Below are 17,961 nucleotides of genomic sequence, written 5' to 3' on the forward strand. Positions count from 1 at the left end.
ATGGTTAGACCACAGTTAGCATGCAATAAAATTTTATCATTTACTGTAAAATATCAATATAATTATTATTTAAATTAAGAGCACATTCTTTTAGGATCATCCAATTCCATTTCTCTCAAATCCAGATTTCTCAAGGCCATCTTCTCGGAAATTGAGTGGATTTATTAACTAGATCCAGCACCCAGACAAGGGTTAATGTCCACGATGCAGCCAGGGAGGGTTCCCGGTCCAGCAGTGGGGGTCGAGGTCTCAGGCTTTTGAGAGGTGGTGGCTGTGAGTCTTCCCTTCTGTCCTCAGAGCTGATCGAATGTGGATTAAATAGCACAGTGATGGCAAACCTATGACACGTGTGTCAGAGGTGACACCCGAAATGAATAAAAAAAATACAAGTCTTTGTTTTACTATGGATGCAAATATGAAAAAAATTTCTATATGTGACACGGCACCAGAGTTAAGTTAGGGTTTTTCAAAATGCTGACACGCCGAGTTCAAAAGGTTCGCCATCACTGAAATAGCAGGAAAGGACGTGGCTGGTCCCTGACCCAGAAGGTCCTCCTGTTTGAGCCTCTGGCAGAGGCAGCCCACCCCTGCTTTGGAGGAGCTCAGGGCTGGCTTCCCCCTCCCTCTGCCACAGCACCAGGGCCCTGTGTGGCTGCAGTCAATTCTGCCAACTGACACTTGGTCCTCTTGTCAGCAGAAGCCACTCCCCTTCTTTCACTTTGTTGACATGCAGAATTCTATTAGTTTTAATTTTGCCCACAAACAACTGTCCATTTTGCTTTCTGGGAAAGATGAAATGAGAAATAAAAAGTCTCAAGTCGTGATAATTACAGAGAAAAATGGTGAAGTCCCTTTGACTTTCTTACTTCCCTTTATATGAACCTCAGGATGAAGTAGAAAATCATGGCAGAGGAGCAACACAGACTGTGCCCAGGAAAACATCATGTAATGACGATGTTGTTATTTACATTTACAATGAAGCATCATGAATAATTAAGGAAAGAAGGCTGTTCCTCCCTGACTTCGTAGCCTGAGCCTCACTGCCCTGCACCCTGAGCATGAGACAGAGAGGGGTGAACAGAGAAGCCCAAGAGAAACGCACAGACTGAATGAACAGCTGCAGTTCACCAGCTTCTGTTCTACAAGTTTCTATTGAGAGACGTCATTGAATCTCCCGTGCCCAGCTGAGAAATCCTGAGCATAATGTGTGAAATAATTTAACAGAGAATTAATAATAAAAGCTGCACTTGCCAAATAAAAATTATTGTCCTCCTGAAGATCAATGATTGCAAATGGATACCTAATTCCCCATCGACTTAGACAAAATAAATGTTTGCTGTCAGTGCTGAGGGCTTGGGACACCACTGACACCTGGGTCCTGGCTCAGGAGAGGAGCCGGTCACCACAGAGAACAAGGGTCCTTCACACAAACCTTCCCGGGGTGGGGGGAACTGGAGAATCCTGATGATTAGTTTGCCACAAAGACACAAGCCCCTCCACCTGGGGAGAATTCTAAGGACCTCAGGATGGGGTGAGCCTGTCCTCCATGGGGGGAGTCTAAGAGAGGCTGGGTTGAGGACAGTGTCATTCCAGAGGCAAAGGGTGACTAGAGCTGATATCAGCCTCGTGAATGGGGTGGTGCTGGGAACATATTACTATCTTCTTATGAGAATCTCCACACCTACAGCCACCAGCAAAGAACCTGGATTCCTGCCGGGGGTATTGGCACAGCCTGAGGAGCACTAACAACCAGTTACAAATGCTGGAAAGAAATGGCAATGTCTAGAGTCCTGACCTAGTGGCCCCCATGAAGCATAACCACAGGGCCCTGCAGGAATGGGATCTAGAAGAGAAACATCCCCGAAACACAGTCACTAATACCCTCAGCCTCTGCAGTGAACACAACAGTAAATTACACTCAGTCCTTGGTTCTAACGAGATTATTTACCACCTGAGTCTGGTAAGTACCTGACAAATTACACAAGCCCACAGGGATGAGGGAGCCTGGCTCCCTGTGCAAAGTAAGCAGGGCACAAGGTTGCCCAGAATCACTGAGCATTTCTGTTTCTAAAGCAGAGAAGAGCAATATTTATGCAAGAAACAGATATGTATGTGCATGTGTGTAAGTATTTACACACCTACCTAAACTCTGACTTTAGGACAAAGACCTTTTCATTTGACTAAGTATCCACCTGGACTGAAACATCTAAAGTTTGTGGGAATTTAAAAAGGAAATTGGTATTGCAGATTGATGACATCTCCTTAGACCACCTAAAAGAAAACAAAAAAGGAAGGGAAAGTGGAAAGAAATGCTTAGAAAATGAAATTCGTTGTGTTCCCTATTTAAGGGCCATGCTTAGAAAGAAGGTCATTGCACAACTTTTGGCCCAAGGTTGTTCACCAGACGCCCAGCTCAGCCAGGCCAGCAGCACCCTCGTTCGCCCATGGCCCTCCTGCTCTCTCTACTCACCGCCCTGGTGGTGTTCAGCGCTGGCCCCGGGGGAGCTCTGGGCTGTGACCTGCCTCAGGACCACGTCCTGCTCAGCAGGGAGAACTTAGAGCTTCTGAACCAAATGAGCACGATCTCCCCTGTCTTCTGTGTGAAGGACAGAAAGGACTTCAGATTCCCGCGGGCAACGGTGGATGGCAGCCAGGTCCAGAAGGCCCAGGCCATCGCTGTCCTCCACGAGATGCTCCAGCAGGTCTTCAACCTCTTGCCCACAGAGAACTCCTCTGTCACCTGGAACACGACCCTGGTGGGCCTACTGCGCTCAGGACTCCATCGGCAGCTGGAAGCCCTGGAGGCGTGTTTGGTGGAGGAGATGGGAGAGGAAGGATCTGCCCTGGCCATGCAGGGCCCTCCCCCGGCCTTGAAGAGGTACTTCCAGGGCATCCGTCTCTACCTGAAGGAGAAGAAATACAGTGACTGCGCCTGGGAGGTTGTCAGAGGGGAAATCATGAGATCCTTCCCCTCAATAACAGCCTTGCAAGAAAGACTAAGAAATAAGGATGGAGACGTGGGATCCCCCTGAAAGGACTCTCAGGGATGAATGTGCCACATCACGGTTGCACATCTGTCCTGGGTCATGTCCAAAGGCTCTCACATCTGCTCTAGTCACAGAATTTATTGAATTTTACTCAGGAAATCTGTTGTCAGAGTATTAAGTGAGAAAATGTTAGAAAATTCAGTTCCTGGGTCAACGGTCCCTGATAGGTTACTGCCTGAACGGTTATTTATTGTTATTTGTTTGTTTATTTATTTATTTATTTATTTATTCTTTCATCTTATATTTCTGTATTTATATAACCAATATTTGCTCTTATCTTGTATTAAAATTTACAAAACTTGTAACTTTTGTTATGCAATTTGCATTTTGTTTTATTCAATTCTTATCAAAGAAAACTTCTTGAGTTTTTTAAATCAGAAAACCTAAATCCTTATTTTTTTGATCTATCTCAAAATAGTACCCTTTTATTAAGTCCTTTAGAACAGTTCCTCCACTTCTCAGAAAGTGCCTGTCCAAAGCTGGCAACCCATGGGATTGAGAAGAGTCCTGGCAAACTTGGAAGATGTTCAGGGATAATGTCAGAATTGTAACCGATTTCTAGTCCGTCAGCAAGGAGAGGGTGGAACTATCTGGGAGGAGTCCTGTAGAGGGAAGAAGAAAAGATATACGGTATTGGTTGGCTGATACTGGCATCTGGTCCTCTTCCTACCAGTCTCCCCAGTCCTGCTGTACTGGATGTATTCATTCCCTTCCCTCCTCGCCCTCACTGCCTCTAGTTCTGTTGTGGTTTCCGCTTCAAGGTTTCTAAACAGAAGAAAAGCCAAAGGGAGGGAGCAAATATTGAGTGGCTGCTCTACATTCTTCAAAACTGTTGTAAACACTTCTGTCTCTAGGAGGGCGCTGATGTGTGCTTCTGGGCCCTGAGCAAATGCCAATGTTACAGTGATGACATCGATGCTGAAGTGAAAGGAATTAGCCAAAATCACATAACTGCGTGTGCGTGTTGTGTGACTGTCTCAGAGAGCAGGCAGGGAGATCAATGTGGGAGGATTTCTTGAATCTGTGCCTCAGATGATCTAGCCAATGCTTCAGTTTGCTTTTAAATAAATTGTGGGTACTATGTTAACATATCTTTATCCTTAATCTTTCTGTCCGATATTACTCTACTTCATGGACCAGTTTAGCAGAAGGAGAAAAACCTGGCAATTCTGGACTTTTTCCTTTGATTGCCTGTCACCTTTCCAATGGTATGATCCCTGCTACTTGGTTTGCAGATTTAATGGAAGTCAACTGTGTTACCTTTAAGTTACAAAGAGGTTATTCGGCCATTTTGGAGTTCTGCTGGGTTAAACTGTGAGCATCTGGGCTGCTGCATTTATGCTTCTCTACCTCCAGGTACATTTTAAGGTGAAATTCAGGGTGGCCGGTGGTTGACCGAGCCAAGTTGACACATAAAATTAACCATCACACGGACTGTCCTGGAGAAAGGATGCTCCGATGCTCAGCAGCCTCTTTGTTCCTGGGAAGAGGGAAACTCCTAGAATGTTAAGAGCTTAGACTACGGAGTCAGAACTCCTAGATCAGGGATGGCGAACCTTTTGAGCTCGGCGTGTCAGCATTTTGAAAAACCCTAACTTAACTCTGGTGCCCTGTCACAGATAGAAAGTTTTTGATATTTGCAACCATAGTAAAACAAAGACTTATATTTTTGATATTTATTTTATATATTTGAATGCCATTTAACAAAGAAAAATCAACAAAAAAATGAGTTCACGTGTCACCTCTGACGCGCATGTCATAGGTTCGCCATCACTGTCCTTGATTCTCAAGGATTGCTATGAACTTGGGAAAGCTAATCTCCCTGTAGCTTTGTCTTCTTCTTCATAAAAAGGGAATAATGAAAGGAACCACATCTGCCAATTTGTTAACTCATGTACTAAAGTTAGAAGAACAGACTGGCACATGAAGGTGCTTGAGAAACACCTGTTTTATACATGCATGTTTTCAAAGAAGTGTTCAAAGGAATGAACTATGAATTAATATGCTTAGAATAGTGCCTAGACCTTAGGAGGTGCTCAGTAATGTCATTCTTATATTTATTATTTAAGGTGGTTTTCAGAGACAAAGGAAGGGAGACAGAGAACAATATCAATGTGAGAGAGACATATATTGATTGGGTTCTGCTTGCAGCTGACTAGGTCGGGACTGAACTTGCAACCTAGGTACATGCCCTTCAGCTGGAAGCAAACTCTTGACCTTTCCACGGGTGGGTCAACACTGACCACTGAGAGACATCGCCCACCTCTATGTCATCTTGAGCAGTAATGATATTTCCTAGTAGATGACACAAGGTGCTGAATGGATTCACTAATCATATGAAATGCACATTGAAAATGAGTAACATCCATTATTTTTCTAGGTAGTATTAGGAATTGGGTGTTCTTAAAGTGAGTCTTTTGTGAGTTGATTGGTATGATTGCCATTCCTTGTTCCCAACTGATTACATCTGGGAAAAAATGAAACAATAATCATGTGGCTCATTTTGCAAAGCTGAAGGTTGGCTGTGGGACAGAAGTTACTCTCCTTCATCCCCCAGCCAGGGAAACAGCTTGTGCTCTCTCTCTACTCCTACTGTGCCCTTCATCCTCCCTTTTGCTATAAGTTTTGTTACATTGAATTTAGCTAAATTATTGTTTTCTTATTACAAGGTCAGTCATTATGTTCTATTCAAGGCCTTCAAATGGTAGGTGAGGTGGATTCATATTAGGGACAACAATAGCTTTTCTCAGTCCATCTACTTAATTGTCTATGTCAGACCAAAACACCCTCACAGACACATTCAGAAAGTTCGACCAAATAGCTGGGCAGCTCATAATCCAATCCAATTGAAACATAAAATTAATCATCACAAGGATCTAAGATAAAATACTGTAGCGCCTAATGGAGTTCTAACCCTGTATCTCTATAACCCCAGATACTCCGTATAAATTGGGTTTTGTCATTTCTACCTGACATAAAGCCACGTGGGAACATTCTCTGCAATACCCCGAGAGTGATTTAAGGGTTTATTTATTTATTTTTCTCTTTCTTTTGTTTAAAAAATGTCTTGGGGAGACACTGATTCATAGGGTCATATAGGATCAGGTGTGGATTTGTTACAAGATATGTATATTGTACTGTACGCACACCCGCCAAAGTCAAATCCTCTTCTGTCACTATAAGTCCCCCTTCACTCCCCACCCTCCCGCACACTCCCCTCTCGCAACCACCACACTACTGTTTGTGTCCATGAGTTTAGTTTGACATCCCACATATGAGATCACATGGTGCTCAGCTTTTTCTGCGTCACTTATTTCATGTAGCATAATATTCTCAGGATCCAGCCAGGTTGTCCCAAATTTCAGTATTTCATCTTTTCTTATTAGTATTCCATGGTGTCTATGTTCCACGTCTTCTTTCACCAATTCTCTATTGAAGGACACCTTGGTGGTCTCCATGCGTTGGCCACAGTGAATAATGCTGCAATGAACAGAGGGGTGCATATCTCTTTGTGAATCATGTTTTTGAGTGTTTTCAGGTATATACACAAGAGAGGGATTGCTGGCTCATATGGCAGGTAGCTCTAGTCTTCATTTTGTGGGGAAATCGCCGGACTGTTTTCCATAGTGGCTGCACCAATATTCCCAATGAATGAGGGTTCCCCTTACTCACAACTTCTCCAACACTTGTTATTACTTGTCTTATTGGTAATAGCCATTCTAACTGATGTGACCTGGTGTCTTGTAGTTTTGATTTGCGTTTCCCAAATTGCTAGTGACATTGAACATCTTTTCATGTATCTGTTGGATGTTTTTATGTCTTCTTGGGAGAGACGTCTATTCAGGTCAGGTTCTCTGCCCATGTTCTAGTTGGGTAGTTTGTTTAGTGTTGAGTTTTATGAGTTCTTTATATAGTTTGCATATTAAAGCTTTGTTGGAGCTATTGTTTGCAAATATTATCTCCAGTTCCTATGTTGCCTCTTTGTTTGGTTGTCAGATTCTTTTGTTTTTCAGAAGCTTGTTAGTTTGATATAGTCCCATTCATTTATTTTTGTCTTCACTTCACTTGCCTTTGGAGTCAAGTTCATAAAATGTTCTCTACAGCCAAGGCCTATACATTTAGTACCTACGCTTTCTTCTATTGATTTTATTTTTTCAGATCTTCTATTTATGTATTTAATCCCTTTTCAGTTAAGTTTTATTCATGGGGACAAACTGAAACCCAGTCCCATTCTTTTGCATGTGGCTTTGCAATCATCTCAGACCATTTATTGAACAAGTTTTCTTTGCTCTATGGCGTTATATACCAATAATCAATTCTCAGAAAGAAGAACGAAACAAACAATCCAATTTACCATAGTGCCAAAAAACTTAAGAAACCTAGGAATAAACTTAACCAGGGAGATAAAAGTCTTACACTTAGAAAACTATTAAACAAAAGAAACAGAGGAAGGTATAAAAAAGTGGAAGAACATACAGTGTTTATGGATTCGTAGAATTAACATCATTAAAATGTCCCTACTACCCAAAGAAATCTATAGATTCAATGCAATCCCTACTAAAATACCAACAGCATATTTCACAGATCTAGAAGAAATACTCCAAAAATGGATAATTAACAAAATAAAACCTCAAATAGCCGCAGCAATATTGAGGAAGAAGAACAAACTTGGAAGAATAACAACACCAGATATCAAGTGATACGGCGAAGCCACTGTAATCTTAACAGCCTGGTACTGGCACAAGAACAGGCATATAGATCATTGGAACAGAACAGAGACCCCAGAAGTAAACCCATGCGATTATGCAAAGTTAATATTTGTTAAGGGGGCAAGAGCATACAATAGAGTAAGACAGACTCTTCAATAAACGGTGCTGGGGAAATTGGACAGCACAGGTTACACCGAGATCAGTGTCTGGCGCAGGAACCAGAGGAATCTCAGAGCCCACTCTGCAGAGGACCAGCTCTGAGGAAAGGCTCCTGACAAAACACTGCTGTTCTGTGAGTGGGAATAATGAGCTCAATAGTCCCCTCTTTCACCCTCAGAGGCAGACCACCTCTGGGGGTGCTATTTGAGGCTCAGGAAGACATAAACAAACAGGCAAGCAAGAGGCAGAGGGTGATGCTGGTAAGAATTGGGACTTACCTAGGTTTTCAGCCCTTGAAGATCACAACACTCATTCAAAAGCTCTTTCCTGGGTTAGCAGAAGGGAGAGTACTTCCCTCAGGCACAGAGTTTAAGAAGGACTCACATCTGAGTCATCAAGACACATAACACTTCCAGGCAATACGAAAAAATGAATTAATGCAGCACATCCATGGTGAACAAAATGTCAACATTTTAGAGACATGAAATGGCCTTCCACTTGCAAGTCCTCAGAGGCTTAAGAAGGGAGGGGAAACGGTGCAAATATAATTTTAGCAAGTTCCATTCAGTCTACAAAATTCTAACCAAAGAAAAGGAAAAGATCTGACCTGCTAACTGTTCTCTGCAGCCTGTACACAGCACCAAGTTTTCCTTTTAACGATTCATTCAAGGTGCAAACCTGTGAGGACATTTCAGTAAAGTGAAATTAAAGAAAAATGATTCACCATTGTCACGTGGTTACAAGAAACTCAACAAAAACAAGTAATCCCTTTTATAAAAAATAATATCTTAAATAAAATACTTTCATTGATTTCTGAACAGAAGGTAAAGGGAGAGACAGATAGAAACATCCATGATGAGAGAGAATCATTGATCTGCTGCCTCCTGCAAGCCCCACCCGGGAGCTAGCTTGCAACCAGGACCTGTGCCCAGACCAGAAATGAAACCAGGACTTCCTGGTTTCATAGGCAGAAGCTCCAGTGCTGAGCCAGGCAGGCCAGGCTGAACACAAGTCATCCTGACAATACTAAACAGTGTTTGCTTCCATTCCAGCCAAGGCAATAAAATTATATCAAATCCTTGTTTGGGTACAAATAAAATACAGTTGAAATAAACTGGAAGTTTCATACATGGAGTTTTTATAGTCTGAATGGTAAAAATTAAAACATTGAAAATTTTCAGTTAATAGTTAATATTCGATATATAAGTATTTTAATAATCCTAATAGAATGATGTCTTAAGATTAAAATATTTTAAATATTATGTGGATATTTAAATCAATATTTAAATATTTTTAAAGTTTAAGAGAATGTGTTAATAGTTTCCACGTTTAAAATATATTTAAAATTTACAGCGATATTTATTTCATACTAAACTATTTTAAAAGTTTAACTGGTGCTTGGATATAAAATTTTCTTAAACATTAGGCTTCATATTTATATTTAATATTAAAGTACTTTAATATTTTGAGTAGCTTCAGGAAGAGCCGTGTCAATGCTCGCACTTTCCAGTGTTTTTTAACTTTACCCCATGGCTCCCTAAGGCTGTCACATTGAGACATCGCACAAAAGCCCCAAAGCTCCTGCAGAGCCGCCCCTCCCGGGCCGGGCCCCCCACTCACCCACAGCGTCCCCAGCGGGGAGCAGTCGCGCCAGTCCTTCCCGCGTCCGGCTCTGAGTCTGTGGACATCCAGCGCACAAAGCGCCCCGATTCTGTGCTAACCCCCCAACACGCTCTCCTTCCAGCCTCTGACCCCCCAGCACAGGGATTCCCGGTGGAAGTGTCCTCGCTGGAGCTTCCTTGCAAAAGGAAAGCCCCACACTCCTGGGGAAGCGCAGAGAAGGCCCAGGCCGGTGCTGGTTTCCTGAGAACAATGTCCTCGGGAGGCGCAGGCAGAGCTCCTTCTTCAGTGGCGGCTGCTGCGCGAGAATGGAGGGTTTCACCTTCACTATTAAAGCAGCACCAGGCGCTCTGCGGGGCCGGCCAGTGCTTCCTCTCTCAGACCAGCCTGACTGCACTTTCCCCAAAAGCAGCTTCACTTAAGACCTGCTGCGCGCCCTCTGGCGGCCACCGGGAGAAGCGCGCTTTCCAGGAATCCCAGGAAGGAAAGCGGCTGCTAATTGTGCCCGCGCCTCCCCCTGGCGGTCGTCCCCTGAATCACTGGAACTCGCAATGGCCCAGATCTCTCTGTGGCTGCTAGCAGGGGTGATGCTCTGCTCCATCCCTGCTGGTTCTCTAGAAGAGGACAAACATTGGGTCCATACAGGAGACAAAGGGAGCGTCTTAACTCTTTTGTCTCAACTGCAAAAGACCCCCCCTTACTTTTGCCTGGCTGACAGAAACGACTTCAAATTCCCTTGGAATTTAGATACAATCACCCAAATGAAGAAGACACAACGCACCTGTTTCCACCATCTGATGCTCCTGCAGATCTTCAACCTCTTCAGAGCACAGCGCAGCCTGGCTGCATGGGACCACACCCTCCTGTCTCAACTACTGTCCAGCCTTCACCACAGCCTGGAGCACCTGGAGCAGAGGGAAGGAGAAATCCGGGCTTGTCCCAATGTGGGAATTCTCGTCCGGAAGTACTTCCAAAGAATCCATAGCTACCTGAAGGAGAAGAAATACAGCTCCTGTGCCTGGGAGGTCGTGAGAGTGGAAATTACAATACGCGTTGGAATCATGTAACAATCCTCAAAGGAAAGGCAACTAATTCAGAATGAATTTATATGCTGACTCTCACTCTCTTCAATTGCAGTGTTTGCTAAGCCCTAAAACAATCTCCACTCACATTTCTGCACCAGCTGAGAAATACCTGACACCAAACTCAAGCGGTTATTTTAAAAATATAGTGTACATCAGGAATTTACAAAATGATGTTTAGAGAGAGGTACATGATCTTTCATAAATAAACTATTTTATAACATAATTTTTTTTACTGTTTAATTTTTTGGGACAGTGGTGGTGGAGGGGATTGGGGCTATTTGCTCTTTCCAAACTATAAATTTCATTTGTTTCCAGGTTATAAATGCTTCATTATTATTACAATTTTAGCACTGAGGAAGCTTGGTGGTGAATATCTGGTCACTTGATGTTGTTTTGAAAAAGAGGTCAAGTTCAGACTCTCTTTCTGATAGGACGTAAAGTACATCGACACATGTTATCTGTAACTATTATGACAGTTAATCTTAGTCACTAAAAGAGGATGCACTATCTGAACTTTCTTCTGCATTTTTTTCACCTTCGCCATCAGGCACTGGAGCATCTGGCCTCTCGAGAAGATCTGGGTCTAGTCCTTCTGATATCCTTTTGTTTCTTATTGCCATCACTGGGACACCCACTGGAACCATTCTGAGATATCTGGCATATCTCGGATCCTTGGCTAGTTAAGATATTTTGTGCTGTTACTTCACTTTCCTGTGGTCCAGATTCTTCTAAACTGTTCTGCTGTGATGGCTCTGAAGTGGTTACATTTGTGACTCCAGTGACACTTACAGGGGAGACTTCAACTGTGACATCATCTAGGCCTGGGATAGGTGACAAATTGCATCTAAAATATTGGGAGTTGTTTCAATTCGCTGGATACGAAGAGAAAGGTCTGCAGCTTCTCCTCACAGACTGTGGAGAAGCGGTTGAGGAACTGCACAGTGTGCACCACAAACTGGGTTAGAAATGCCACCGTTCTTTTCTGTTGAATAGCTGGCACCTTGGTCAGGTCAATGCCCGACCCCATGAGAGGAAGCCCGTCCTCATCCATCTCCTCAGTTGGCGGGCACCCAGGCATCACCCACACACCCTCCATTTTTTTTAATGAAAAGATTCTTCAGGATAATGTTTGATTAAAGACATTGGCCAGTTAGGTTCCCGCTGGCTCTTGTAACTGATCAACAGAAAACTATCCAGACCTGGATCGTTATAGAACTTTATTTTGTGTTTGTGGAAGAGCACAATGCAAGCATTTCTGATCAGAGGACTCTTAAGCTTGGCTCATGTGGAAACAAGGATTGTAGGTCATGGGCACCTTCTATTTGGAAACTTGGCCAACTCAACGTGTGCCAACAAATTTTTCTGGGAACTTGATTCTATTCTACCCAGTGGTACAGAGAGAAATTAGGGTAGATCACAGGGGGTGTTTTCAAGGACAGGAATGTACTGGGCACTATCACCTATGCTCCCAGCAGCTGGTCTGAACCGATCTGGGTGATGCACTGAGTGCAAAGAGTTGAGAAGTAGCCTCTGATCTGGTTGGTGAACATGGAACAGGAGACAGAGCACACCTAGGAACAGGAAGGAGATGAAAGTCAGCAGGGGCTGGAGAACTGGGCAGAACAGAGACAGGTAAAGCCTGGACTGGAACAGGCAGGTCCTCAGGAGGGGAACACTGGGAAGGGCTCGAACTGAGGCACCTGTTTCTGCAGATCCTTCTGGTTCAGAGGGAGAAGATGGAAGTGGATGCTGAGAGCAGAGCTCTCCCACAGAGACGTGGCCAACAGCAGTGTCCCCAGCACAGGGAACCCCCCCACAGCAGCCTACTGGGAATTGGAGGCACCACGGTTACTCCAGTGCCAGCGACAAACTTGTTTCAATTGTCAGAAAAGTCAACTATATAAAAACTATCTAAAAAGATTGTTGTCTACTTTTCCTTAGAACTTAATGTCAGTCAGTTGTATGGACAGGGACCACACTGGTGATGTCATACAGAACAACAGACAGCAATCCACTGGGACATGAAGTAGAACTTGGAATCCGATACCACCCCACCCTCCCTGCTCAGTGCTCTCATGCTGCAGCCTCTCCTTGGTGCATAAATCCCATGTCCTTTACTATCCTTGTCATCTGTAAACGGGCCCTTCCAGACAAACGGTTATCTCAAGCTCCTTAAGCGTTTGACCTTGGATTCGTGGTACCTTCCAAATAATTCATCGCTCCAGATTGATACTGCATGATAGTGGTATAAAAAAGTTTATTGGAAATAGGGACATTGAGAAGGTTCAATGAGCCATTTCAAAGATTTTAGAACAGTAGTTAGACCATAGTGAGCATGCAATAAAATTTTATCATTTACTGTAAAATAGCAATATAATTATTTAAATTAAGAGCACACTCTTTTAGGAGCATCCAATTCCATTGCTCTCAAGTCCAGATTTCTCAAGGCCATCTTCTCCGTAGCTGAGTGGATTTATTAACTACATCGAGCACCCAGACCACGGTTAATGTCCATGATGCAGCCACGGAGGGTTCCTGGTCCAGCAGTGGGGGTGCAGGTCTCAGGCTGTTGAGAGGTGGTGGCTGTGAGTCTTCCCTTCTGTCCTCAGAGCTGATCGCATGTGGATGAAATGACAGGAAAGGACGTGGCTGGTCCCTGACCCAGAAGGTCCTCCTGTTTGAGCCTCTGGCAGAGGCAGCCCACCCCTGCCTTGGAGGAGCTCAGGGCTGGCTTCCCCCTCCCTCTGCCACAGCACCAGGGCCCTGTGTGGCTGCAGTCAATTCTGCCAACTGACACTTGGTCCTCTTGTCAGCAGAAGCCACTCCCCTTCTTTCACTTGTATGACATGCAGAATTCTATTTGTTTCATTTGTGCCCACAAACAGCTGTCAATTTTGCTTTCTGGGAAGGTTGAAATGAGAAATAAAAAGTCTGAAGTCGTGATAATTATAAAGAAAAATGGTGAAGTCCCTTTGACTTTCTTACTTCCCTTTATATGAACCTCAGGATGAAGTAGAAAATCATGGCAGAGGAGCAACACAGACTATGCCCAGTAAAACACTATGTAATGACGATGTTGTTATTTACATTGACAATGAAGCATCATGAATAATTAAGGAATGAAGGCTGTTCCTCCCTGACTTAGTAGCCTGAGCCTCACTGCCCTGCACCCTGAGCATGAGACGGAGAGGACTGAACAGAGAAGCTCAAGAGAAACGCACAGACTGAATGAACAGCTGCAGTTCACCAGCTTCTGTTCTATAAGTTTCTATTGAGAGACGTCATTGAAACTCTCGTGCCCAGCTGAGAAATCCTGAGCATAATGTGTTCAATAACTTAAATAGAGAATTTAATAATAGAAGCTGCACTTGCCAAATAAAAATTATTGGCCATCTGATGATCAATGATTGCAAATGGATACCTAATTCCCCATCGACTTAGACAAAATAAACGTTTGCTGTCAGCTCTGAGGGCTTGGGACACCACTGACACCTGGGTGCTGGCTCAGGAGAGGAGCCGGTCACCACAGAGAACAAGGGTCCTTCACACAAACCTTCCCGGGGGAGCAGGAGGACCCTGGTGCTTATTTTGCCACAAAGACACAAGCCCCTCCACCTGGGGAGAATTCTAAGGACCCCAGGATGGGGTGAGCCTGCCCTCAGGGGGGCAGTCCGGAGCGCCTGGGTTGAGGACACTGTCACTCCAGAGGCAAAGGGTGACTAGAGCTGATATCAGCCTCGTGAATGGGGTGGTGCTGGGAACATATTACTATCTTCTTATAAGAATCTCCACACCTACAGCCACCAGCAAAGAACCTGGATTCCTGCCGGGGGTATTGGCACAGCCTGAGGAGCACTAACAACCAGTTACAAATGCTGGAAGGAAATGGCAATGTCGAGAGTCCTGACCTAGTGGCCCCCATGAAGCAGAACCACAGGGCCCTGCAGGAATGGGATCTAGAAGAGAAACATCCCTGAAACACAGTCACTAATACCCTCAGCCTCTGCAGTGAACACCACAGTAAATTACACTCAGTCCTTGGTTCTAAAGAGATTATTTACCACCTGAGTCTGGTAAGTACCTGACAAATTACACAAGCCCACAGGGATGAGGGAGCCTGGCTCCCTGTGCGAAGTAAGCAGGGCACAAGGTTGCCCAGAGTCACGGCGCAATTCTGTTTCTAAAGCAGAGAAGAGCAATATTTATGCAATAAACACATATGTATGTGCATGTGTGTAAGTATTTACACACCTACCTAAACTCTGACTTTAGGACAAAGACCTTTTCATTTGACTAAGTATCCTCATGGACTGAAACATCTAAAGTTTATTGGGAATTTAAAATAGAAAATTAATATTACAGATTGATGACATCTCCTTAGACCACCTAAAAGAAAACAATAAAAGGAAGGGAAAGTGGAAAGAAATGTTTAGAAAATGAAAACCGTTGTGTTCCCTATTTAAGGGCCATGCTTAGAAAGAAGGTCATTGCACAACTTTTGGCCCAAGGTTGTTCTCCAGACGCCCAGCTCAGCCAGGCCAGCAGCACCCTCGTTCGCCCATGGCCCTCCTGCTCTCTCTACTCACCGCCCTGGTGGTGTTCAGTGCTGGCCCCGGGGGAGCTCTGGGCTGTGACCTGCCTCAGGACCACGTCCTGCTCAGCAGAAAGAACTTAGACCTTCTGAACCAAATGAGCACAATCTCCCCTGTCTTCTGTGTGAAGGACAGAAAGGACTTCAGATTCCCCCACGCAACGGTGGATGGCAGCCAGGTCCAGAAGGCCCAGGCCATCGCTGTCCTCCACGAGATGCTCCAGCAGGTCTTCAACCTCTTGCCCACAGAGAACTCCTCTGTCACCTGGAACACAACCCTCGTGGGCGAACTGCGTTCAGGACTCCATCTGCAGCTGGAAGCCCTGGAGGCGTGTTTGGTGGAGGAGATGGGAGAGGAAGGATCTGCCCTGGCCATGCAGGGCCCTCCCCCGGCCTTGAAGAGGTACTTCGAGGGCATCCATCTCTACCTGAAGGAGAAGAAATACAGTGACTGCGCCTGGGAGGTTGTCAGAGGGGAAATCATGAGATCCTTCCCCTCAATAACAGCCTTGCAAGAAAGGCTAAGAAATAAGGATGGAGACGTGGGATCCCCCTGAAAGGATTCTCAGGGATGAATGTGCCACATCACGTTTGCACATCTGTCCTCGGTCATGTCCAAAGGCTCTCACATCTGCTCTAGTCACAGAATTTATTGAATTTTACTCAGGAAATCTGTTGTCAGAGTATTAAGTGAGAAAATGTTAGAAAATTCAGTTCCTGGGTCAACGGTCCCTGATAGCTTACTGCCTGAATGGTGATTTATTGTTATTTGTTTATTTATTTATTTATTTATTTATTCATTCTTTCATCTTATATTTCTGTATTTATATAACCAATATTTGCTCTTATCTTGTATTAAAATTTACAAAACTTGTAACTTTTGTTATGAAATTTGCATTTTGTTTTATTCAATTCTTATCAAAGAAAACTTCTTGAGTTTTTTAAATCTGAAACCTAAGTCCTTATTTTTTTGATCTCAAAATAGTCCTCTTTTATTAAGTCCTTTAGAACAGTTCCTCCACTTCTCAGAAAGTGCCTGTCCAAAGCTGGCAACCCATGGGATTGAGAAGAGTCCTGGCAAATTTGGAAGATGTTCAGGGATAATGTCAGAATTGTAACCGATTTCTATTCCGTCAGCAAGGAGAGGGTGGAACTATCTGGGAGGAGTCCAGTAGAGTGAAGAAGAAAAGATATACGGTATTGGTTGGCTGATACTGGCATCTGGTCCTCTTCCTACCAGTCTCCCCAGTCCTGCTGTACTGGATGTATTCATTCCCTTCCCTCCTCGCCCTCACTGCCTCTAGTTCTGTTGTGGTTTCCACTTCAAGGTTTCTAAACAGAAGAAAAGCCAAAGGGAGGGAGCAAATATTGAGTGGCTGCTCTACGTTCTTCAAAACTGTTGTAGACACTTCTGTCTCTAGGAGGGCGCTGATGTGTGCTTCTGGGCCCTGAGCAAATGCCAATGTTACAGTGATGACATCGATGCGGAAGTGAAAGGAATCAGCCAAAATCACATAACTGCGTGTGCATGTTGTGTGACTATCTCAGAGAGCAGGCAGGGAGATCAATGTGGGAGGATTTCTTGAATCTGTGCCTCAGATGATCTAGCCAATGCTTCAGTTTGCTTTTAAATAAATTGTGGGTACTATTTTAACATATCTTTATCCTTAATCTTTCTGTCCGATATTACTCTACTTCATGGACCAGTTTAGCAGAAGGAGAAAAACCTGGCAATTCTCGACTTTTCCTTTGATTGCCTGTCACCTTTCCAATGGTATGATCCTTGCTACTTGTTTGCAGATTTAATGGAAGTCAACTGTGTTAACTTTAAGTTACAAAGAGGTTGTTCGGCCATTTTGGAGTTCTGCTGGGTTAAACTGTGAGCGTCTGGGCTGCTGCATTTATGCTTCTCTACCTCCAGGTACATTTTAAGGTGAAATTCAGGGTGGCTGGTGGTTGACCGAGCCAAGTTGACACATAAAATTAACCATCACACGGACTGTCCTGGAGAAAGGATGCTCCGATGCTCAGCAGCCTCGTTGTTCCTGGGAAGAGGGAAACTCCTAGAATGTTAAGAGCTTAGACTACGGAGTCAGAACTCCTAGATCAGGGATGGCGAACCTTTTGAGCTCGGCGTGTCAGCATTTTGAAAAACCCTAACTTAACTCTGGTGCCATGTCACATATAGAAAGTTTTTGATAGTTGCAACCATAGTAAAACAAAGACTTATATTTTTGATATTTATTTTATATATTTAAATGCCATTTAACAAAGAAAAATCAACCAAAAAAATGAGTTCACGTGTTACCTCTGACACATGTGTCATAGGTTCGCCATCACTGTCCTTGATTCTCAAGGATTGCTATGAACTTGGGAAAGCTAATCTCCCTGTGGCCTTGTCTTCTTCTTCATAAAAAGGGAATAATGAAAGGAACCACATCTGCCAATTTGTTAACTCATGTACTAAAGTTAGAAGAACAGACTGGCACATGAAGGTGCTTGAGAAACACCTGTTTTATACATGCATGTATTCAAAGAAGTGTTCAAAGGAATGAACTATGAATTAATATGCTTAGAAGAGTGCCTAGACCTTAGGAGGTGCTCAGTAATGTCATTCTTATATTTATTATTTAAGGTGGTTTTCAGAGACAAAGGAAGGGAGACAGAGAACAATATCAATGTGAGAGACATATATTGATTGGGTTCTGCTTGCAGCTGACTAGGCCATGACTGAACTTGCAACCTAGGTA

General features: G+C 43.8%; 3 protein-coding genes and 1 pseudogene across 3 annotated transcripts; 3 read left to right on the forward strand and 1 right to left on the reverse strand.

Annotated features, from left to right (window-relative positions):
• Positions 1 to 2,278: 2,278 nt before the first annotated feature.
• On the forward strand, positions 2,279 to 3,212 carry LOC102438439 (interferon omega-2-like). Its single transcript, XM_006098111.3, has one exon. It carries the CDS (start codon positions 2,445 to 2,447, stop codon positions 3,030 to 3,032), a length of 588 nt encoding a protein of 195 aa, XP_006098173.1. The 5' UTR covers positions 2,279 to 2,444; the 3' UTR covers positions 3,033 to 3,212.
• Positions 3,213 to 10,035: 6,823 nt separating this feature from the next.
• LOC102438747 (interferon omega-1-like) lies at positions 10,036 to 10,810 on the forward strand. Its single transcript, XM_006098112.3, has one exon. The coding sequence runs from the start codon at positions 10,087 to 10,089 to the stop codon at positions 10,600 to 10,602; it is 516 nt and encodes a 171-aa protein (XP_006098174.1). The 5' UTR covers positions 10,036 to 10,086; the 3' UTR covers positions 10,603 to 10,810.
• Positions 10,811 to 10,925: 115 nt separating this feature from the next.
• On the reverse strand, positions 10,926 to 12,683 carry LOC111827793 (annotated as a pseudogene).
• A 2,192-nt stretch (positions 12,684 to 14,875) lies between these two features.
• LOC102439349 (interferon omega-2-like) lies at positions 14,876 to 16,077 on the forward strand. The gene has a single exon (XM_006098113.3). It carries the CDS (start codon positions 15,181 to 15,183, stop codon positions 15,766 to 15,768), a length of 588 nt encoding a protein of 195 aa, XP_006098175.1. The 5' UTR covers positions 14,876 to 15,180; the 3' UTR covers positions 15,769 to 16,077.
• The last annotated feature ends 1,884 nt before the right edge of the window (positions 16,078 to 17,961 follow it).

The sequence above is a fragment of the Myotis lucifugus genome, unplaced genomic scaffold (assembly GCF_000147115.1).
Source record: "Myotis lucifugus unplaced genomic scaffold, Myoluc2.0 scaffold_221, whole genome shotgun sequence".
NCBI classification, from domain to species: domain Eukaryota; kingdom Metazoa; phylum Chordata; class Mammalia; order Chiroptera; family Vespertilionidae; genus Myotis; species Myotis lucifugus.

Coding starts and splice junctions, on each gene's coding strand:
- LOC102438439 (XM_006098111.3), top strand. CDS start 2,445: ATGGCCCTCCTGCTCTCTCTACTCACCGCCCTGGTGGTGTTCAGCGCT.
- LOC102438747 (XM_006098112.3), top strand. CDS start 10,087: ATGGCCCAGATCTCTCTGTGGCTGCTAGCAGGGGTGATGCTCTGCTCC.
- LOC102439349 (XM_006098113.3), top strand. CDS start 15,181: ATGGCCCTCCTGCTCTCTCTACTCACCGCCCTGGTGGTGTTCAGTGCT.